The sequence below is a fragment of the Octopus sinensis genome, linkage group LG17 (assembly GCF_006345805.1).
Source record: "Octopus sinensis linkage group LG17, ASM634580v1, whole genome shotgun sequence".
In the NCBI taxonomy this organism is placed as follows: Eukaryota; Metazoa; Mollusca; class Cephalopoda; order Octopoda; family Octopodidae; genus Octopus; species Octopus sinensis.
Window position 1 is genome coordinate 13,782,424 of NC_043013.1, and position 25,368 is coordinate 13,807,791.

The window sequence follows — 25,368 nt, forward strand, 5'->3', positions numbered from 1 at the left end:
ATCAGGAGAGTACGGCGGGTGTGGCAGTACTTCCCAGCCATGCGTTTGAATGACTTCCTTGGTCATATTGGCGATATGAGGGCGGGTGTTGTCGTGCAGCAGAAGAACTCCATGCTGCCGATTCGGTCTTTTCTCATGAATAGCCGTGTTGAGTCGTTCCATCTGTGGAACGATGTATGAGGCAAACGTTGTTATAGATAGATCCCTCGTTTGAGTATTCCTGATACACTATCTGTATCTTGCATCAATCTCTCTGTGAATATCTAAATTTATTGACTACACCCTCCTTGTCTGAGTCCTTCCTCCTCAGGGCCACATCTCCTCTCTAACACAGGCGGGTGTACTCACAAAGCTTAAATGAACAAACATATGTTGAAAATCATTCCAGCAATGACCATCCCAACTTATAAAGGGTTTTTCAGACTATTTCCATCAATGTGTTCTCTCCTTTTTAAAGACAGTAGGGAGAGAGTGAGGAGATATAATTGCTATTTTCTGAAGGTCCAGTGACCATGTAAAGGTTACTCGAGGAATTGTGAAATGGAAAGAGTGACTGTCATGTACTATTTCAGAGCATTACTAGACTTGAGCCAATAAGTGAAACCAAGTCACACTTCCATCTAAGACTTTACTCTTGCTCTCTAACAAAACACATTTCAAGTTAGCAATATGGAATAAAAAATGCAGGGTGCTGATGATTATAGCTGAAAAGGGCTGAATGAAGTATATTGTTGTATTTAGGTTTTGGTTCTTTCCGTTATGAGTTCAAATTCTACTTGGGTTGTATTTTTGATTTATATGTCTTGTCAAGGATTTATTGAAAAATTAATAATTGAGTTTCATTTAGTTCATCATATCTTTATTTCTATAATGAGAAATGTATCAATATTTGAATCACCTCCAGTTAATGACTGGTGCCTATTTCATCAAGTTTACATGGACAAAGGAAATTCAACCATTTTGTGTGAAGTCAGAATGTGAAGGAATATAACTAAATACCAGAAGGTATTTTGTGCAAAAATCTACAGTAGTTTTAGAATAAGAAATCAATATTTGAATATAATTCTTGATCTCTTGTTTTGCAGATGCTTGGATCATAACTGAAGGCTTACATACTGGAGTTGCGAAATATATTGGGGAAGTTATGCATAATAAGGAAAATAAAGTGGATGCCATGAATGAAGTGACAACTCTTGGTATTGCACCATGGAACTGTGTACTGGAGGAAATATCCCTAGTGAATAAGCAGGTAAATTTCTGTTTCAGTTATTTTCCTTTTTTTAACCTCTTATATAATCCTTTCTCCATATTAACATTAAGCATTGATTTATATCATTTTACAGTTGGTTTTTGAAAGTTCAATATTAATTATAAAATGGTAACATTTAATTATTAAATTACATCAAGACATAAAGAAAAGTCCATATGATTTCCATTTATGACACATTACTAATTTTGTGATAAGAGAAGTAATATTTTCAAGGGTTCTTGACTTTCGTGTGTGTATTATTTTTTTCTATTTTATTTGAAACGAAAAAGTAAATGGCCGAGTGAATGAGATATTTGACTACCTGATCATAGAGAATGAGTTCTGTTTCATTGTTTCTGGGGAAAATACTATGTTCTACATTGCCTCAGTTTTTTTTTTCTAATCAAGAAAAAAAACATCAATTTGGCAATATTCCATCACTTCTCAAAGATTATCAATCATCTTGATTTCTTGCTTGACATTTTGATCCAGTTTCTGGTTTTGGTTAGAGTTTGTGTGCAATGGATATAACTCAACAAGTCATTCTATATTAAACTTATTGTTTCTTCCTTTGTGCAGTGTAACTATTTGACAGAGATTAAGATTTAATGTGGTTATATAGCAGAGATCTCTTGCCAGGAGCCTGGTTCTGGGAGTCTTTCGTGCTTTGCTGACTCTGATATCCAGTTGAATTATTTACGTGAATCGAAGTAGTGGTTAAAGACAACACATGGGTTATGGGTTTTTACTCTGTTTCCACCACCAGTTGTTTCAAAAATTCTGCAAATATCCTGAATACTTCACTTGTTTCCCTTTCCCCAAGCTAAAAATATAATAATAACGAAAATACAAAACGTGACTATCACATAGTGACTATCACAACATAGAGAAAAAGATACTCTGAGGTTGTGTGAGATTTGGATTAAATCACCTTATAGCAAATGAGTAGTGTAAGATCCGCAGAAAGTCAATATAAATGAACGGCCATATCCATGGATCTTCCCTGGTTATTTTAAAACTAAAGATTGTGAAAATACATAATTTCTTTGCATTATGTTTTTCTGAAGCAATTATTTCTCGGATTTGTGTAAAGTTCTCTTAGGGAAAACAATATTCTTTCTTATAGAATTGTTATCTCTTCATCTTTAGGAGTTACTTTCTTTCATTTTTGTCCTTACATCAGAAAGTAAAAATTTCGTAGAAAAAGCTATACGCACTTGTTCATGAGGTATCACTGGTTTAACGTTCTTCGCTTTTGTCTAGTGACAATATCATAAAACTATTTTAAAGTTATTGAAAGGTTTAAAGATTTAGATAATCTTAACAGTGTAATGAAATCAAAGACATTCTATAGTATCATTATGCAATGATACGACTACACTGAGACCAGTGTTACAAATCTTAATACATTTTCTATTTTAGAGAATAGTGCATACGACTAGAATTGAAATCGCTAACCTAGTGAACAAAGTACTGCCGCTGTCACGCTGCAGTATGGATTCTAAATTTGTGTATGCATATATGTATATATGTATATATGTATCTATGTATGTATATATATAAATATATATATATATATATATATATATATATATATATATATATATATATATATATATATATATATTATATATATATATACAGGGGGCCTCTAAATTGCGCACAAATGAAAACAATACTCGCATCTCGTTTTAACAGATATTTTAACAAACTTTCATTAAAATATCTTGAAATGCTAAAGAGTAAATTTATTATATAGATGAACCACTCACTGCAATTCTTCAGGCCAGTCGTTTTGTTTACGTTGGTGAATACTGCCATACTCCTTGCTTTCAGTTCATTTTTGGTGTCACAATGAGTTTCATTGGTCTCTTACTCAACTGCGCCCCGCACATAATAATGAAGCGGGTTGCTGTTTGGGGAGTTAGGTAACCAGATGTTAAGTGTGATGTGGTTGCGGAAATTGTCTGATATCCATGACTGGGTTCTACAGCTTGTGTGGTATGGTGCAGAGTCCTGTTGCCAGACACGAGGTCTTCCAGCAGCCACCTTCTTGACCTAGGGCAGCACTACGTCCTCCAAGCACTTTATGTAGAGCTCTGTACTGAGTCTGGAGCCATGTGGGAAGATGAATGGAGGCATAATGTCGCCATCACTAGTGATTACACCAAACACTATGATGTTGAGGGATGTTTGATTTTCATCTCACTCGGTACATATCAAATTGCACTGTCCTCAGATTGACACCCAAACAATCTGAAATATTCGTATTGGAGCTTCCAGCGCGAATGCCAAGCAATACAGTTTGTCATTTCCAAATGTTTGGGATTGTGAATTGCGTCATGGTGCTGCTTTACTCACAGACTGTGCCCAACTGACCCTACTATAGTGTGTAGTCGACAAAATCGAAAAAGGAACAATGCACATAAGCGAAAGCAAAAAAAATAATAAATAAAATGGTGACAATTTCTGATATTCAACGCGGAATTCTCTGTATTTGAGTGCGGAACTCTCTGTTATTCAGATTATTATTATCATTGCTTTACTTCTCAGAACGTTCAGTCTCGTTTGTTCTGGTAGATTCTATGAGAAAAGACAGCAGCCTGCAGTCAGAGATCTCACAAAATCTCTTTCTGCACATTATATGATACTTGATTGTTAATTATTGTAGGAAACTTTCAATATACAAGTACCAATCTCAAAATCCTACCTGTCCCCAGTAGATCAGTTTTTTGGCCTTGCTCTGCTCTCATGTCAATTCCGATTTCTTTGACATATTTCTCGAACTTGGTTGTTAGTGCTCGGTGTACCCTTAAAACTACTGGAATGACAGACACTCTCCTCGTAGTCTATATTCTCGCAATTTCGTCTTTTAGAAGTCTGTACTTTTCAATCTTTTCTAGTTCTTTGTCACTTATGCGTGCATCTCCGGGTATTGCAATATCTATAATCTTGGTTTCCTTTTTCCCTTTATCTACCACAACAATATCTGGTCTCCGAGCCATGATCAAGGAATCACATTGGATCGTAAAATCTCACAGTATCTTATGTTCCTTGTTCTCAGTGACTACTTCTGGTTCATGTTCGTATCATTTCCGTATTCAATTCAGGTCGCACTTTTCACATAGCGTCCAGGAGACAAACTTAGCCACATTATCGTACCTCCTTTTGTAGTGCTTTTGAGACAGCTTGCTACACTCACTCACAATATGTGAGATTGTTTCGTTTTCGCTTGCACACATCCTAAAAAGAGGCGGTTCGGAATTTGGTGTAATTAGTTCTCAGAGCTTGTTCCTAGGTGCTACATATAAATGCCTCACTGCATCCTTTCAGATCACTTTTTCTTAACCATCTGTAAGTATTGATCTTGTCTTTTCCTTCGATTTCTCTGAGATATTGCCCATGCAACGGTTTCATTTTCCAGTTGTGTACTCTTTTTTCATTTTGTTTCTTAAATGCTTGTGGGTGCCCTCCTGTTACAGGAGAACTTATAGGCATAATCGAGGAACCGCACTGTCCAAAATTTCCCCGAACACCAAGAGCAAGTGCCCACTCCGACTTACAGGTCTACACTGAGAGAGGTACCATCCACTCTTGCCATTTTTGCAACTTTCACCCACCTTTCAAATACACTCACTCAAGGACAGAACTTCTCTCTCCACTCGCAATTTCATGTTTCAAGTGAAAATCGACCTCCTTTCATAGAGATTTTTATTTTCCTGTAGCCAGGGGAGACGTTTACGCTGGTCTATATTTATCGACTGCGTGATGTTTAGTTCTTCTACTTTTGTTATTTCTTCAATTGGTTCGTCTCCCTCCTCGGTTTTAGCTGGTGTGTGTTATTTTGTTTGTTGTTGTTTTATGCTTCAGTATTCGCCTGTCTATGTGTGTTGTTTATGTGTATGTGAGTGTATGGAGTGTCATTATGCATCTGTATACCAATTCATTAGTGTTCTTTTTTTATGTCTGTAAACATTAAAATCTCCCTAACACATTCAGTATAACACAATCCATATTCTGATACTTTCTCTCCCTGTTTCCAAAGCTATCTCTCTCTTTCTCCTTTTCCCACTTTTCCCTGCTCTTTGTTACTCCCCCCCCCCATCTCTATTAGCTGTATATTTTTCTGTATAAGAACAAACAAAACACATATTTTTATGTGACAATGGTTTTTATAATATGTATAACAATTAAAATATTGATTTGATTTCTAGGGATCGTGGCCTGCACACTATTTCACAGAAACTAATTCTAAAAAAGAAAAGTATGCATTGGATCCTAATCATTCACATTTTATCCTTGTTGATGATGGTACCAAAGACAATTTTGGAGAAATAATTGAATTCAGAAAAAAGTTAGAACATACTATTTCACAAGAGAAAATCCCAGGTAAGTTGTTATTACTGAGAAATCTAAACATATCATACAGAACAGAGATGAAATATTATTGAGAATTCCTTGTTAAATTGACACATACATCATATCAAATGTCTCCCTTTAATATGGAACAGATCTTTTATAGGTTTTAGTTAAATTATTTTTAATATTTAAGACCTAAGCAATTCTATTTTTCTATGGTATCTAATCAACATTTACTGAATGATTCTTTTATTCCAATGTTGACCGGTTCAGTCGTGTCACTGCTTTGCTAATAAAGTCACAATGAGTTTGGAACATGTCTGGATTTTCTCTATGAAGTTTTGTTCTCTTTATTGTTCCTATCATTATGTTTTCTCCAAATGTATTCCTCATTGTTGTACATATTGTGTTAAACTTTGTGTAGGATGCTATCGTCACATTTGCTATTCATCCTCTCCTTCATTGACTTTAAAGCATGTTTCTGAAGTTATTGGTCCTGTTTTGGTAGCTAAACTCCAACCTCACTTTTATCATTGTGATATGACTTCCTTATCTCTTTTCCCCCATTGTCATTTTTCTCCCTAACTCCCTAACTTTCCCTTCTTGTCCCTTCTCTTAATGTGGCTAATTGAGTGATTCATCTATTTGCTACTTCTCATCATTTCCCTGTTCTTATTCCCTCCAGTCAGAAATGTTTTTTTTAATCTCATTTTTCCCCCTAACTTTTTCTTGTTTTTCAGATAACAATGATTTTCCTTTTTAAATTTTGGGTTTACTATTTTGTTTTATTTTTATTACAGTTTCTCATTAGATGAGACAATATCATATTTCAATAGTGTTTGAACAGGTAGAAGTAGGCAATGTCAAAAAGGACTGTCTATGATGGTGTCATTCAGAAGTATAAATGAGTTAGTGGCTATCTACCATTTCCCTCAGCTGATACTGTCCATCTGATTCTACATGCTCTGTAGAGGATGGTCCTGAAACCATAATGCATTGGTCACTCCCTAGCAAGTTAGGTTCCACAGAACAAATTCTTCTTGCTAATATACTGAGCAACAGACTGAAACAAGAATGCCTTTAAAGATCTGCCATTAACTTCCAGGAAGCACGTTTCAGATCCTTGCAAATGAACCTTGTCAAAACTAGCAGAAATCACTGCCCTTTGGTCAGCAGTGAGTTTGGAGTCATTGATCTCTGCTGTTAATATGTCAATATTATATTTTTGTTTCCAGAAGCTTTACTGGTCAAATAACTTTTGTACTGTTTCCTTCATGCAGCTTTTATAAAACCATAAACATTCTAATAATTTGGCTTCAAATTTCTTCTCATTGAAAGTTATCCAATCAGACACCAATCAAGCACACCTGGTACTATTTCATTAATCACTACCAAGAGAAGTATTTCAACAAATTGATATTACAAAGGTGGAACTTTACATATTTCCACTCTATTCATTTTCAATTCATTAACTTTGCTTAGTAGTCAATGAAAACAGTCACATCTAGAATATTCTATTGATAAAGAGTCTTTGGTGAATTTCCATGACCACCCATCATTAGTGAGAGAAACACAATCAGAAAATTAATTATAAACTGAAAGATTACATTTGATCAATTTCCATAATTTAAAATTTGCCTAATTTCAGTTTCATAAATAAATTTCAATCACCTGATATGTCAGTATTAGGGGTTGATGCACATAGCAACGTATTCAGCAGAAGCTCTACATTAAGTGAGTCTTAAACTAAATTGTTACCTTTCTATATAGGTTTTTGAAGAAGAGAGATAAAGTAAAGGTAAGAGAGAAGTGAAAAAGGTATTGATAATATTAGATTGGCAGGGGAAATGAAAGAATGAGAAAGAAAAGGAAGGAAAATGACGAAATTAGAAAAGCGTTTAATGAGATGAAGGAAGAAGCAGAATAGTAAGTGGGAGTGTTGTGTTGGCAGCAGAGATCAGGCAATAGTTATATATGAAAGAAAGAGAAGTAAATGATAGAAACAATAACTTCTCAAGTATATGATAAATATATATTTGTTGTATTTTTATATGCTTTCTATAATGATGAAGCAATTAATTAATGACATTTGTTGATTGCTTAGATAGATGTGGCTAATGTTCAGGTTGATCAGCTACAAGTTAATGCCAGTTTGAATAAGTGTTACAAGAGTAATGTGTGTGAATATGATTTTGAGAGATTAACATCTTGAGGAGGACGTATTTGGAAAAGTGGTTAGTTTGGAAATGAGTGGGAACACAAAGAATTGTTAATGAGAGGAATAATGACCAGTGTATTATCAGCAAATATATAAGAGTCAGGAGACAGAGCTTTTGCAGACAGAAGTAGGAGGGTATTGGTAAATGAATCTTGACCAGCCAGATGCTTGGTGTTCATTTCTGTGTAATATAGGTTATTTCTGATGTTTAAGTGCAGTCCCTTTCCTGTTGTGGAGGCCGTATCAATTGAAGGTTTCTCAATGAAGAACTTTGTAGAAAGTTGTACAGCACTGAAGTATGATCTGGTTCAAAAAAGGAAGACAACACCTTGACACACTTGTTTGATATATTATAGATTTGAGATTGCCAGGAGAAATACTCAGTAATTTAGAAGCTTAGAATGTGTGGTGACCTTAAGGATTTAGTTGTATGCAGTTTAAGACTAGAGAGGGTAAGTGGTTGGAGAATGTTTCTTTGTTATGAGCATTATGTCATTTTTATTATACTGTTAAAATAAACAAGATTATAGAGGTTATGTTGAATTTATATAGAACATCTGTGTTGCTAACACCTGTGTGTGACAGTTTAAGAAGCAGTGAAGAATGGTATCACCTGTAAATTAAGCATTTCTATCTTTTCTGTTTTAACATATGTGCCCCATGTTAGTAGGGTGCTCTTAGCACCATCCGAGCGTGATCATTGCCAGAGCGGCTAACTGTCTTCCATGCTGGTGACACGTAAAAGGCACCATTCGAGTGTGATCGTTACCAGCATCACCTTACTGGCACCTGTGTCGGTGGCATGTGTAAAGAGATTCGAGTGAGGTCATTGCTAGTACCGCCTGACTGGCCCCTGTGCCGGTGACACGTAAAAGCACCAACTTCACTCTCGGAGTAGTTAGCGTTAGGAAGGGCATCAAGCTGTAGAAATTCTGCCAGATCAAGATTGGAGCCTGGTGCAGCCATCTGGTTCACCAGACCTCAGTCAAATCATCCAGCCCATGCTAGCATGGAAAGCAGATGTTAAACGATGATGATGATGATGATGAACAATTCTAAATATATTACAATTAAGTCTCTCTATTGTTTGTAATATTTGGCAGATGGATTTAACATCTACGTATACATATCTTGTATTAGTGAAAGAGTATTAGATTTGTATAGTAATGTTTTCTTAAGAGATGGGTTAGTTGTTGATTATGAGACAAACTGAATTAATTAACATGTTGTGTATTTCTAATATATATATATAAATATATATATATATATATATAATATATATATATATATATATATATTAGAAAGACACACATGTTAATATATATATATACATATATATACATATATATATACATAGAAATATATATATATATATATATATATACATATATATATATATATGAATATATATATATATATATATATACATATATATATATACATATATATATATATATATATATATATATATACATATATATATACATATATATATATACATATATATATACATACATTTACATATATATATATATATATATATATATATATATATATATATATATATATATATATATATATATATATATATATATATACAAGCAATATAGGATGAAGTCCTTTTCTCTACAGAAAAGGAATCCATCAGGAAGCGTGGGCAGTATATTAAAAAGGTTAGTTGCCCGTTTTGAGTTTCAATTCTCCTGTAGCAAGCGGATTATAAGTGGATAAATCAGTGTATTGGCTTTAGAATAACCCTCTTTAGCCCTTAATTATATGATATATATTATACATATATATATATATATATATATATATATATATATATATATATATATATATATATATATATATATGTATATATATATTTGCCAGCTCTGTCTGGCCCCCGTGTTGGTGGCACGTAAAAGCACCATCCATTCATGTCCGTTGCCAGCCTCGCCTGGCCCCTGTGCCGGTGACACGTAAAGCACCATCCGTTCGTGGCCGTTTGCCAGCTCTGTCTAGCACCTGTGCGGGTGGCACGTAAAATGCACCCACTACACTCACGGCGTGGTTGGCGTTAGGAAGGGTATCCAGCCGTAGAAACACTGCCAGATCTGACTGGGCCTGATGAAGCCTTCCAGCTTCACAGACCCCAGTTGAACCGTCCAACCCATGCTACATGGAAAACGGACGCTAAATGATGATGATGATATATATACATATATATATATATATATATATATAATATATATATATATATATATATATACATATATATATATATACATATACATATATATATATATACATATATATATATATATACATAAATACATATATATATACATATATATATTATATATATACATATATACATATATATATATATATATATATATCATCATCATCGTTTAGCGTCCGTTTTCCATGCTAGCATGGGTTGGACAGTTCTGCTGGGGTCTGTGAAGCCAGAAGGCTTCATCAGGCCCAGTCAGATCTGGCAGTGTTTCTATGGCTGGATGCCCTTCCTAACGCCAACCACTCCGTGAGTGTAGTGGGTGCTTTTACGTGCCACCCGCACAGGTGCCAGACAGAGCTGGAAACGGCCACGAATGGATGGTGCTTTTTATGTGCCATCGCACGGGGGCCAGGCGAAGGCTGGCAACGGACAACGAACGGATGGTGCTTTTTACGTGCCACCGGCACGAGGCCTGTCGGGCGGCGCTGGCAACGGTCGCGAAACGGAAGGTTCTCTTACATGCCACCGCCTGGTAACACATTCTGCATTTCCATTGATCGATTTCGATTCTGATCCTCACTTGCCTCAACAGGTCTTCACAAGTAGAGTTTTGTGTCCCAAGAAGGGGAAGGTATGCTACTTAGGGTTGCTCCATCCCATTAGAAAGGCCACGGGTTATGGACTCACTTGCCTGCCGGGTCTCTCGCGCACAGCACAACTTCCAGAGGTCTCGGTCTCTAGTCATTTCCTCAGTGAGACCTAAATTTCGAGGTCGTGCTTCACCCACCTCGTCCCCCAGGTTTTCCTGGGTCTGCCTCTTCCGCAGGTTCCCTCAACCGCTAGGGTGTGGCACTTTTTCACACACTTTCACACACACTATCTTCATCCATTCTCGCCACATGACCATACCAGCGCAAACGTCTCTCTTGTCACCCCACAACTGATGCTTCTTAGGTCCAGATTTTCTCTCAAGGTACTTACACTCTGCCGAGTATGAGTACTGACATTACACATCCATCGGAGCATACTGGCTTCATTTCTTGCGAGCTTACGCATATCCTCAGCAGTACGGCCCATGCTTCACTGCCATGTAGCATGGCTGTTCGTACACACGCATCATACAGTCTGCCTTTCACTCTGTGCGAGAGCCTTTTGTCACCAGAGAGGTAAGAGCTCTCTGAACTTTGCCCAAGCTATTCTTACTCTAGCAGTTACACTTTTCAGCACACCCGCCCCCGCTGCTGACTTGGTCACCTAGGGTAACGGAAACTATCAACTATTTCTAGTTTTTCTCCCTGGAAAGTGACGGAATTGGTCTCAGAGCATTTTCAGTTTCAGTGTTTATGGTTCCTGAGCATCTGCCACATACAAAAACCATCTTCCTAGTTAGCCTTCCTTTGACATTGCTGCACCTCTTATGCGTCCATAGCTTACACTTGGTGGCATCTTATAGAGTTTCTACTACTACACCCCTTTTCTCAGATCGAGCAGGGCCATCTACCTGAAGGCGTTTGTGATTTGTCTACTTTCCTACTGATTACGACTTTGGTTTTAGCTAGATTGACTCTAAGGCCCTTCGATTCTAATCCTTGTTTCCACACCTGAAACTTCTCCAGTTCTGATAGCGACTCAGCAATTAGTGCAAGGTCATCAGCATAGAGGAGCTCTCAGGGGCATCCTGTCTTGAATTCCTCCGTTATTGCCTGGAGGACTATGATAAATAGGAGGGGGCTGAGGACTGAGCCTTGGTGGACCCCTACCTATACCCAGAATTCTTCACTGTACTCGTTGCCAACCCTCACCTTACTAGCAGCGTCCCTATACATGGCCCGCACAGCTCTCACTAACCATTCATCTATCCCTAGTTTCCTCATTGATCTCCAGATAAGGGATTGGGGGACCCTGTCGAAGGCTTTCTCCATGTCAACAAAAGCCAGGTACAGGGGCTTATCTTTGGCTAGGTATTTCTCCTGCAGCTGCCTTACCAGGAATATAGCATCAGTGGTACTTTTCCCTGGCACAAACCCAAACTGCATCTCATCTAAACTAACTCTCCCTCTAATTAGTTGGGCTATGACCCTCTCCGTAACCTTCATCACCTGATCCAACAGCTTGATACCTCTATAGTTATTTATATCTAGGGCGTCACCTTTACCTTTGTAGCAGTTGACTATTATGCTGCTTCACCAGTCATTGGGTTATACTCCTTTGTGTATCACCTGATTAACTATACGGGTGACTAGGCTATAGCCGACACTACCAGACATTTTGAGCATCTCTGCAGTGATACCTGATGGGCCTGGGGCTTTCTCTGTCTTCATGCTTCTAATTGCCTTAGCTACCACGGAACTATCAACTCGGATAGCTGGTCCCTCTGTTGGGTCAACATTCGGCAGACTCTCTTTATCCCATTCATTTTCTTTATTCAGCAACCTTTCATAGTGGCGTCTCCAAACCTCTCTCTTTGCATCCTCATTTAGCGCAAGTGAACCATCTTCCATGCGAACACACTTCTCTCCTACCACATTCTCTCTCACACACTGCCTTGCAACGCGAAACACCTCCAGTCTTTGGTCCTCACGGCGCAGAACATTGGCAAATTTTTTCTTATCTGCTTCTCCTCTGGCTAAATAAACCTGTCTCCTAGCTTCTCTTTTGGCAGTCTGATACAATTCCTTCCCGCTACCCCCCATTTTCCAGACATTCCAACCTGTCTCTTTTCTCTAATAGCCCTGTCTACAATTGTTCCACCACCACGTTATTCTAGGTCGAGAGGGGACTTTGCAACCAGCCACAGATTTGGTCAGTGGCTCTCAGCAGGTTGTCCCTTAGAAACGTCCAGGTGTCTTCTACCCCCCCTGTGATGCTCTATCCCCTTCTACTTCGTCAAAGGCTTCAAGTAATATGTCCCTAAATCTCTGTCCATTTGCAGGATCTTTAAGCTTCCAGATCCTTCTTCTCCATATTGGTCGTCTTCTGGTTGTCCTCCTAGTCCTGATCCTAAAGTCACTAACTACCAGTCTATGTTGTGGGATAAATTCTTCGCCTGGTAAGATTTTGGCATTTGTAAGCAGCCATCTCTCCCCTTGCCTTGCAAGGATGTAGTCAATTTGGCTGGTATGTTGGCCCGATCGGTAAGTGACTAGGTGGCTGGTAGATTTCCTGAAGTTAGTGTTGGAAATCATAAGATTATTTGCATCGCAGAACTCCAGCAGCCTGGTTCACTCCTCGTTGCGGGAGCCATAGCCATAGCCTCAATGTACGCCATAGAATCGGTCTTTCTGTCCCATCGGGTAGCCCCTACTGAGGAGCATAGGCTGATATAATGGTTGCTAAAACTATGATGAAGCACTAATCTAATCTTAAGTATTCTGTCCACGTACTCCGATTACCTCAATTACTTTATCTACCATTTCTCAGCGATAAGTTAAACCCACGCCACCACCCCGTCAGTGTTCCAAGTGTCCAGTGTTTCCAATGTATATATACATATATATATCTATACATATATATATAGATATATTTACATATATACTATACATAATATATACATATATATATTATATACATATATGTAATACATATATATATATATTATATATATATATATAGTATATATATATATGTATATATATATGTATATATATATATATGTATATATATATATATATATATATATATATATATAGTATATATATATATGTTATATATTGTATATATATATCTTGTATATATATATTATATATGTATACTATATATATGATATAATATATATGTATAATTTATGGAATATATATAATAATATATATATATGTATATATTATGTATTATATATATGTATATATGTATATATATACATTGGAACACTGGAACACTGACGGGGTAGGTGGCGTGGGTATACTTATCGCTGAGAAATGGGTAGATAAAGTAATTGAGGTAATCAGAGTATGTGACAGAATACTTAAGATTAGATTAGTGCTTCATCATAGTTTAGCAACCATAATATCAGCCTATATATATATATATATTGTATATATATATATATAATATATTATATATATAAATATATATATATATATAATATATATATATTATATTATATACTTTACTTTGATACTTTGATAGGTTTCGGCCATTATTGGCCCATGCCATGTCTAACTTAATAGCACCACCTGGTGAAGTCTTTCAAGTCAGAATATGGGCACTATGGCCCACTCAAGTAGAGTTATGTTTACAGAGACATATCCGGGTGTAGGGGGTTTATCCGGGATTTCTTGAAGGAATCTGTCCAAAGACTTCTTGAACCCTATAGGGTCAGTTTCTGTTTTAATGTGTTTTGGTGTATGTTAAAGAGAGCGGGGCCAATTGAGGTGAAATAAGTGTGCCGTATTGTTGTTATGAGATGAGAGTGCGATTTTTGTTTGGGCGGATGGCACGGGGCCCAAGCCTTGGAAATACCTTAAGGTGATGCCAACATCATTTGGGCAATGCTGATGGAATATTTTCACATCATGCAGATGATGTAGCGCTCACGACGACGTTGGAGAGAATAAAGTTTTAGCTTTTCGAGTCGACACCCAATAGTCGAGGCCTGTCATGCCATCTATCTTTCTGTGATTGCCCTTTGAGGTGCTTCAACTTTTATGATACTTTGTATTGTGTGGGGAGACCACAGTGGACAACAGTATTCAAGGTGGTGTCGGGCAAAAGTGGAGAAGAGAAAGATAATGGTGTGGATATCTCTCGACTGAAAGTTCTGAGAATCCAGGAACACATTCTGTGGGCCATGTCAACTTTGGTGTTTATATGAGTGGCCCGCTTATGTTGTTGTCCACAATTACTCCCAAGTCTCTGATGTTGTTGGACGCCGCGAGAGTTTCACCTGAAGGAAGGGAGTATGGGAGTTTCAGGGCATCCTCTTTTCCAAAGTGGATTAACTCAAATTTATCCTCGTTCAGCAGCATATTGTTTTTTTTCTGCCCATTGGATAACAGCCAGTATATCTGACTGAAGGCATGTCCGGTCACTCGCCTCATTTATGACCTTCTGTAGCTTGGAATCATCTGCAAAGATTTTTATGTTGCTGTGCTTGATGATGTCATTGATGTCATTAATGTAGATGATGAAAAGAAGTGGGCCCAGCACAGTGCCTTGCGGAACGCCACTACTGACTTTGGCTGGGCTTGATTTTACCCCTTCAACTACAACCATGTTGAGATCTTCTGTCAGGAAACACTTGATCCATTTCAGTAACTTTCCAGAGACACCAATGTTGGATAGTTTTTTTCAATAGATCTTGTGATCGACCCTGTCGAAGGCCTTACTGAAATCAAGGTAGATGACATCGGTGTTGGAGCCCTCTCCCAAAGCTCTCAAAATGTCCTCAAGTGATGCAGGAGCTGCGTTAGGCAGTCCCTTCCATTACGGAACCCATGTTGGTTGGAGATCAGCCGTCTGTTGCTTTCCAGGAATTGGGTTATTCGAGATCTCACCACCCTCTCAAATACCTTGATGATATGAGAGGTGAGTGAGATCGGACGGTAGTTCACTGCAAGGGACTTGTTTCCCTTTTTGAAAACTGGAACAACAGACTGGGACAGAAGGTTTTTTTGGAATATAGCCAGCATCCAGTGAGTTTCTCCACAGATTAGCAAGGGGAGATGCAAGTTGGTGTCGACACACCTTCAGGACACAAGCAGGGAACCTATCGGGGCCTACTGCTGAATTGTGTTTTATTTCATTTATCGCCGCTAAGACATCAGGGGCACTAAACGTTAGTCCGATATAGTGTGTTGGGGGTTGACATCACTGATCAGCCCAGATCGGCAATATCAGGATTGCTGAAAACAGAGCAGTATTGTTTCTGCAGTATCTCAGCCATGGATTTGGCATTATCTTGGAGAGTGCCAGTTTCATCAATTAGAGGGCCAACAATGGAGGCAGTGACCCTGCGTTTCCTCGCAAATGAAAAGAACACTTTGGGTTGAGTTTGATTTTTTCAATGGCCCACTTCTCCTCAGCTGATCTTTGGTTATTGATGAGGGTCTTCATGCATTGTTGGAGGTTATATTTTTCGGATTCAAGCAGTGCGATAGCCGTTGAATGTGTGTGTTGCTGTTGGCAGTACTTTAGTTTGCTAATTTTTTTGTTTGTTCTTTTTATTTTTCTGATAATAGTTTTTCTGTTTTGGGGGATTCTGCACTTTTTGTTCACAGGTCTTGGTGGGGAGTGTTTTGCACATATGTTTGTGATGGTGTCTACAAAGATCTGCCAAGCTGTTTTATGGTTGGTGGAGATGTGTGTATGTGTAAAGGACCAGTCAACATGTGATAGCTCGTTCCTGATTACATCCCAGTTGGCATTATGGAGATCCATGTTATCAAATGGGTGGGCTGGAGGGAGGTCACTAGGATTAGCTTTCGGCTGGTGGAATTTCATGTACAGAGAACCATGTCATGGTCTGAAAGAAGTATAATATATATACATATATATATATATATATATTATATATATATATATATATATATATACATATATATATATATACATATATATACATATATATACATACATATATATATATATATTATATATATACATATATATATATACATACATATATATATATATATTTATATATATACATACATATATATATATACATATATATTATATATATACATATATATATACATATATATTATATATACATATATATATATATATATACATATATATATATATATATATATATATATATATACATACATATATATATATATATATATATATATATATATATATATATACATGCATATATGATTGATTGATTGATTGATTGATTCTAGTTTCAGCTCACGAGCTGTGGCCATGCTGGGGCACCGCCATTTGGTGTTGCTACATGGTTTTACTTCACGAATGCTTTTTAGCAACTGCCATTTGGTGCATGAGAGAGTTCGATGCAGCTGCCCTCATCTGCACCTCCTGCCGTGAAGTTGGTTCATCTGGGATACCTGACAAGAAGAGATCCAGTTTCATTTTAAAGACATCTGCATCCACCCCATGCAGGTCTCTTAGGTTCTTCGGGAGGATATTGAAGAGCTGTGGGCCTCGGAAGCCCAGGCTATCACAGTATCTTGTCCTACATCTTGATGGCAAATTTGGAGTCCTAGGCACCACGCTGTGGTGCCCAGTTCTGGCATTTGTGTAACTCTCGATGCCAAAGTTTGGGACAAGTCCCTCCAGGATCTTCCAGATGTATATTATGGCATATCTTTCTCACCTACGCTCCAAGGAATAGAGTTTTAGTCTCTTGAGTCTTTCCCAGTAGCCCATACTCAGCACAGAGGCTATCTTCTTCGTGTAGCTACGTTGGATCGCCTCAAGTTCTGTGATCAACTTGACACTGGATGGTGACCATAGCTGAGAGCAATAGTCAAAGTGGCTTAGGACAAGTGTCCTCCAGAGGACCATCATGGTTTCTTGTTCTCTTGTTCTAAAGGTTCTGAGAATCCATCGGCCAGTCGTCTACATTTCATTGCCAATTTAGCAACATGTACACGAAAGGTTGCGTCATCACTCATGTAAATACCCAGGTCACGCACTGATTGTGCCTCTGGGAATGCAATTCCTCCGGGTCCAGTGTATTCATTGGGTATTGCATTTAGTTTTGCATGCTGATAGTATAAAGCTTGAAACTTTTCAGCATTGAACTGCATGCTATTCTTTTCAGCCCACTTGTATATTTTGTCCAGCTCACATTGCAGGCGTTTAGTGTCCTCGGGGTTCTGTATTGCCTGTGAAACTTTTGTATCATCTGCATAACTTGTGATCGTGGCTCTCTGCGTGGCTGAGGGCATGTCTCAGAGGGCCATTATGAATAGTAGTGGTCCAAAACAGTGCCCTGCGGAACACCGCTCACTATTTGCGTGTTAATGGAAGTGGCTACTACCACCTGACTTCTATCTTTCAGAAAGTCATGAAGCCATTCTCCCAGTTTTCCAACTATGCTAAGATCACGCAGTTTGTGACATATCATTCCATGATCGACTTTATCAAAGGCCTTTGCAAAGTTGAGATATATTACTTCCACATTTGAGTGGTTGAGCAGTCGTTTCAGCACCCAGTCATAGTGTTGTAGGAGCTGAGTTAAGCAGCTTCTTCTTGGTCGGAAACCATGTTGGGTGTCAGGCAGCAAGTCATTTTCTTCAAGGAAGGTGATCAGTTCCTTCTGACTATTCGTTCCATGACCTTGCTGATGTGTGAGGTCAGAGAGATAGGTCTGTAGTTCTTGGCCTCCGCTCTGCTACCTCCTTTATGAATAGGGCATATTTTACCTTCCTTCAGTTTTCTTGGAAGTTTGCCAGCTGCAAGGAAGCTCTGAAAGAGGAACTGCAGTGGTCTTGCTAGGACTCTCTTACATACTTTTAGGGGGATTGCCGGGAATCCATCGGGGCCAGCAGCTGAGTCTGTTTTCATTTCATCTATAGCCTTTATTACATCGTTTTCCTTTATATCGATGTAATCTATCGTCGCCGCCTCTGAGTTTATATCTGTAGTGGTAAAGAAGTCAGTTGGATTGGTGAATTGGAAATGCCCAAGGGGTGGAGTGAAAACACTCTTGAATTGCTCATTCAGTATTTCACTTACCCTCATTGGTTTTCCTGTGAGTGTTCCATCCTTTTCAAGGAGTGGCCCTATCCTACAGTGCACCGTAGCTGTTTCTTTGGCATACCTGTAGAAAGCTGTGGGGTTAGATTTTATGTTGTCTATAGCCCAGGCTTCTTTGTCTGCTCTTTCCTTTTCATGGGAGAGTGCAGACATTTTTCAATTTCCAACAGTTTTATTTTCAGGCGGGACTTTTCACTGCTTTCAATTTGTTTTTTAAGCGATTTGAAATTTTTGTACGCCGTCTCATTAAATTTTCCTCTCTCTGGGGATTTTGTTCTTGTGTACAGTGGCCTTTCTCTCTGGGACACATTTGTAGCATATGGCTTGCATTACAGACATGAATTGTTGAAGTTTCACGTCGATGTCTGGCGAGGAGAGACATTTAGGCCAGTTTTGTTTAGGATCTCTTTCTCAACTTGTTTCCAGTTTGCCTTATGGAAGTTCAAGCTGGAAATATTCTGAGGGTTTCTTGTAGGCTGCATGTCCATATTTCCTTTGGCCGTGCATGGTCAGCTCTACCATGTTGTGATCCGAGAGTAGTGTCGGTGGTCACTTTCACATTATGGATGAGATCCATATTATTTGTGAAGCAGAGATCCAGTGTGTTACCTGCCCTGGTTGGTTGGAGTATTACTTGCTCCATGTACAGGGTGTGATGAGGTTCAGGAGGGACCTCGCCTGTCCTCGTTCACAGCTTGTCATTCCTGGGAGAGAAGGCCCTCGGGCCATCTGACATTTAGTAGATTGAAGTCTCCATAAGAAGTACACTTATGTGTTGTTCTAATGTGATTAGAACTTCTTCTATTTTTATAAGGCAGTCTTCAAACTTGCCTACATGGCTTGGGCACCTGGAGGGCGATATGTAGCACACACAACATCAAGTTGCCTTATATGTACAATTAGTGTGTCACACACCGAGTTTGAGTATGACAAAAGGACCTTGGGTGTGAGGTCCTCACGGATGTACATAGCAACTCCTCCATGACTCCTTTCTTATCTGTCGGTCCGTAGTACAACATACTAATTCCGCATCTGCTATGTCCAGTTTCAGGTGCATTTCCGTAAGTGCTATGCATAAGGCTTGATTGCATGCAACAAAGTCTCTCAAGAACGGGATTTTTGTCCTGTTACTGAGTGTTGCAGTCCTCTGATGTTCAGTAGGAGCATCGAGGTGAGGTATATGCTGTTGCGGCTGTGTCCACCTTGGGTCTATTTGCTGTGGTGGTCTATATATATATACATATATATATATATATATATATATATATATATATATATATATACTTTGATAGGTTTCGGCCATTATTGGCCCAGGCCATGTCTAACTTAATAGCACCACCTGGTGCTTATACATATATATATACATATATATATATATGTATATATATATATATATACATATATATATATATATATGTATATATGCATATATATATATACATATATATATATATGTATATATACATATATATATACATATATATATATATGTATATATACATATATATATATACATATATATATATTATATATACATATATATATACATATATATACATATATATATATATGTATATATAAGAAAGACGTGTTTGCTTTTGCTCTGTGAAAAAACAGAAAGGTTTGCATAAATCGACGAAATATTCTACTAAATGTAACAAAAAGTAGAACTTGTTAACTCATAAAGTCTACTAAAATACTTTAATTGAAAATATATTAATTATAAACGTAATATATTCCGCTTGAAGCCAAATATGATCCAGTAAATTTGGTTACGCATGCTAGAATTTTCGCCGAAAAGCACATGGTGGCAAATATTCTCGTGAAAGAAAATTTCTACGTACAAGCACGTGGGTTTGGACTGTACCGTTCAAGATAGGTATCGCATGCAATTGTCAGTTTATTAATTTTTAAGCTAACATCTCAGTTACGATTGTTTGTTAATTAATTTTTTAGGCTAACATCTGAGATACGATTGTTTGCTTATTAATTTTTTAGGCTAACATCTCAGATACGATTGTTTGTTTACTAATTTTTTAGGCTAACATCTTGGTTACGATTGTTTGTTTACTAATTTTTTAGGCTGACATCTCGGATACGATTGTTTGTTTATTAATTTTTAAGCTTACATCTCAGTTACGATTGTCTGTTTATTAAATTTTTTAGCTTACATCTCAGTTACATATCTTATTCTTTTTCTTATCTCCCTTCCTCCCTTTTATATCCTCCTCTTCTCTCATTTCTCTTTCCTTTCCATCTTACATCTACCTCTCCTCTCGTCACCTCACCCTCTCTCTCATATACTTCTCATCCGCCCATTCTTCTCACTCCGTCTCTCCCTCTCTCTCACATCCTTCATCCTGTCTCCCCTTCACTCTGTCTCTCTTTCTCTTCCCCTCTTCTCCTTCACTCTGTCTCTCCTTCTATTCCCCTCCTCTCCCCCCTACCTTCCTCTATCTCTTTAACACACCACACCCCCTTGCTTTCCTCCTATCACCCTCTCGATTTCTTTCATAGCACCTCTCTCTTTCCTTATTTCCCCCCTCTGTGTTTCTCTATCTCTACCTCTCTCTATCCCTCATTACCCCTCTAGCCGCTACTGCCCCTCTGGACTTCAAAACGAAGATGGCACCAAGGTGGGAAAAAAAAAGAGTTAGATCTTCTTCTAAGAGCATGGAAATTACTTGTGGCGATCCGCCGAACAACATCATCACTGCCGCGCTAAAAAACAATGGTTTTCATAGAACCATTGACCAGATAGAGCGGAAGAAAAATGAGTTTATCCGGTCTTACATGCTTATAAGACCACACATAAAAACACTGGACAACATAATTGAAGATTATTGTGGCAAAGCTGATGAGGATGAAGAGGACTAAAAAGAGAAGGAAGCCGGAAGTCTTCGTGATCCAGGGGTTCCTCAGGAAAATGGATCACCTACCCTGGTGAACGACCAAGTAGTGAAGGATAGGGGAGCCAAGGGAGCAGAAACCGGAAGCCCCCCTGTACCAGTGGTCCAACGAAGAAATAAAAAATTAGAAAAATTAGAAAAACAGAAGAAAAAAGGAAGGACCGAAAACAAAAATAAGGAGGGAAAAGGCAAAACAACCAAACCTGAAACCCCAACCCACCACACAAACAGCAGAGAACCCCATGGAGGATCCAATGCCACCCAGTACACTTCAGGAAAGAAGAAATCTGGAAGGCACCGAAGAACCTGTAAGTTCTACCTGTGGGGCAAATGTTGGCATGGTGAGGACGGCAAAAACTGCCGGTTCGCCCACCCGACACCCCGCCAGAACTTCAGGGGATTCAAAGAGAAAATGTTTACCGAGGGAACACAAGAAATGTCTCCCAGGAAAACTTTTAAAAACGAAGTGCGCTCCTCAGATGTTCTGCGCAACGCAGCAGCTGAGCAAGAGTCATTTTTATGCATGGCGGAAAGAATTGTCCGGCAGCTAACCTGGCTACACCAAGCACAGAGAAGGAACCCTGCCCACCACTATGCAAGACCACCACAGTCAACAGACACGGGATGGCCTCCCCTAACGCCTGCACAGCTGTAACCCAATACTTTTACTAAATATTGGGGGCCTGTTGCATCAAAATAGAAACAAAATTTCTTTCCTGAGAGATCTTACTGCATGCAATCAAGCCCTATGCATAGCACTTGTGGAAACTCACCTCAACCTTGATACAGAGGACGCAGAAGTACACATACCAAACTATGCCATACTGCGAACAGACAGAAGGGAAAGGAGCCATGGTGGAGTTGCTGTATACATCCGAGATGACCTCACACCCCAGGTCTTGATGACATACTCAAATTCGGTATGTGACACCTTAATTGTATACATAAGACAACATAATATAGCCATATGCAATACATATTGCCCACCGGATGCTTCAAACCACATAGGCAAGTTTGAAGATTGCTTCACAAGAATTAAAGAAATCCTCATGAATCTGGAACACCACGTGACCATATTTCTTATGGGTGATTTCAACTTCCCCAACGTCAAATGGCCCGAAAGTCACATACTCTCAGGAATGAATCATTGCAAGCAAGTACAGGTGGAGTCCCTGCTCAACCTCACCAATGCCTTATTCATGGAGCAAGTTGTACTCAAGCCAACTAAACGAATAACATTCTGGATCTCTGCTTCACGAACAATATGGACATCATTCATGATGTGAAAGTGACACCGACATCAGTTTCGGATCACAACATAATAGAGCTGTCTATGTTTGGGCCGAAAGTGACCAGAGACATACAGCCTAAAGGAAGCACCCGAAAATTCTCCAATCTGAACTTCCACAAAGCAGATTGGAAATCGATCCAAAAAGAGATCCTCAGAGAGGACTGGCCGGAATGTCTCTCAACACCAGACATTGACATGAAACTAGAATGTTTCATGTCTTCTGTGCAAACCGTATGCCAGAAATATGTCCCAGTGCACAAGGCCAAAACAAATAGGAGCAAGATTCCAAGAGACAGGAAGATCCTCATGAGACGACGGACGAAGGTTGCAAATCGTCTCAACCAACATCCCAAAAGTAGCGAAACGTTCCGCCTAAAAACAACACTGATGGAGATCGAAAAAAGGCTGCAACAATCCTATGTGAAGGAGAAAGCAGACAAAGAAGCCTGGGTTATAAAAAACATTAAACCAAACCCAAAGGCCTTCTTTCATTACGCGAAAGAAACAGTCTCAGTGCACTACAAGATAGGACCCCTCCTCCAAAAGGATGGCTCCCTCACAGACAGTCCAACTATGATCAGTGAGATGCTGAATGGTCAGTTCAAAAATGTCTTTACCACCCCGTTGGAACACAGACAAGTGAACGAACCAGTGGACTTCTTTGCCGCCTCACCTATAACCAGCGAGGCGGTTACAATAGAATGTATTGACATTAGCGAAAAAGATGTCCTACTAGCCATAGATGAAGTGGACACAAACTCAGCTGCTGGTCCAGACGGTTTCCCAGCCATCCTCCTCAAAGCATTTAAGCATGCCCTGGCAAAACCCCTCAAGATTCTCTTCCAGAGCTTTCTTGCGAATGGCAAACTACCAAGCAAGCTGAAAGAGGGAATAATATGCCCAATACATAAAGGGGGAAGTAGAGCAGATGCCAAAAACTATAGGCCTATCTCTCTGACTTCACACATCAGCAAAGTCATGGAAAGGATAGTCAGAAAGAAACTAATCGCATTCCTTGAGGAAAATAACTTGCTGAGTAATACCCAGCATGGTTTTCGACCAGGTAGGAGCTGCCTGACCCCAGCTCTTACAGCATTATGACTGGGTGTTGAGGCAGTTACTCAACAAATCAAATTGTGGACGTAATCTACCTTGATTTTGCCAAAGCTTTTGACAAGGTGGATCATGGTATGATATGCCACAAACTACGTGACATCGGCATAGCTGGAAAACTTGGAGTGTGGTTGCATGACTTCCTGAAAGATAGGAGTCAGGCAGTAGTGGTTAATGGAGCCACCTCTATGAACACACAAATGTGAGCGGTGTTCCACAGGGCACTGTCTTGGGACACTGCTTTTCATAGTGGCCCTCTCAGATATTGCCCTCAAATGCCCGGATAGCCACTCTGGCCAGCTATGCAGACGATACGAAAGTCTCGCAGAAAATACAGAACCCCAGCGATGTTGCACACCTGCAGCAGGAGTTGGACTCAATCTACAGATGGGCTGAGGATAATAATATGCAGTTTAATGCTGAAAAATCCCAGGCCCTGCGCTACCAGCCCAAAACTGAATATTAAACTTACAGGATACACCGTCCACAGGTATTTCAATCCCAGAGCCTAAGTCTGTGAGGGACCTGGGTATCGACATGAGTGATGATACCTCTTTCCAAGTGCACATTACCAGGATGGCGACAAAGTGCAGACGACTGGCTGGGTGGATCCTAAGAAATTCAAACATTCAGAACCAGAGATAAGGAAACCATGATGGTCCTCTGGCGGACATTCGTCCTCAGTTGCCTGGATTACTGCTCACAGCTATGGTCATCCACCAGTGTAAAATTAACAGCAGACCTTGAAGCAATCCAGAGAAAATTCACAAAAAGATCGTCTCTTTGCAACAGCTCAGCTACTGGGAAAGGTTGAAACAGCTAAGACTCCTCCCTGGAGAGAAGACGGGAGAGTATGCAATAATATATGTCCTGGAAGATCCTGGAAAGAATTGTGCCAAATTTTGGCATTGTAAGCTACACCAATGCTAGAACGGGACGACACTGCATAGTGCCCAAAGATCCCAGCAATGCCATCACGCTTCAGGACCAGCTTTCTGCAACAGCATGGGTTTCAAGGGCCCACAGCTTTTTAATATATTCTCCCAAAGAGTCTGAGGAACTTGCACAAAGTAGATGTAGCGGTTTTTTAAATCAAAGCTGGACATCTTCCTGTCAAGAGTCCCAGATGAACCTACCCACGGCAAGAGTGCAAATGAGATAGCGTATCAAACTCCATTCTTCACCAAGTGCCACATATTAGACGAGGTCTTCGCATAACAGTGTAGCACAAAACGGCGGTGCATCAGCATGGCCGCAGCTCTGAGCTGAAACTAGAAAAAAAAATAAATCTATATATATTATATACATATATATAACATACACACACACCACCAC

At 39.0% G+C, this 25,368-nt stretch overlaps 1 protein-coding gene across 4 annotated transcripts in view; it reads left to right on the forward strand.

The window, feature by feature from the left end:
* LOC115221048 (transient receptor potential cation channel subfamily M member 2-like) overlaps window positions 1–25,368 on the forward strand; it is a 706,843-nt gene that overhangs the window by 75,439 nt on the left and 606,036 nt on the right. For all 4 annotated transcript variants that reach the window (XM_036510357.1, XM_036510358.1, XM_036510359.1 and 1 more), the window contains 2 exons: window positions 1,086–1,249; window positions 5,464–5,638. In XM_036510357.1, the coding sequence (XP_036366250.1) occupies window positions 1,086–1,249; window positions 5,464–5,638 (339 nt within the window). The remainder of the gene's footprint in view (window positions 1–1,085; window positions 1,250–5,463; window positions 5,639–25,368) is intronic.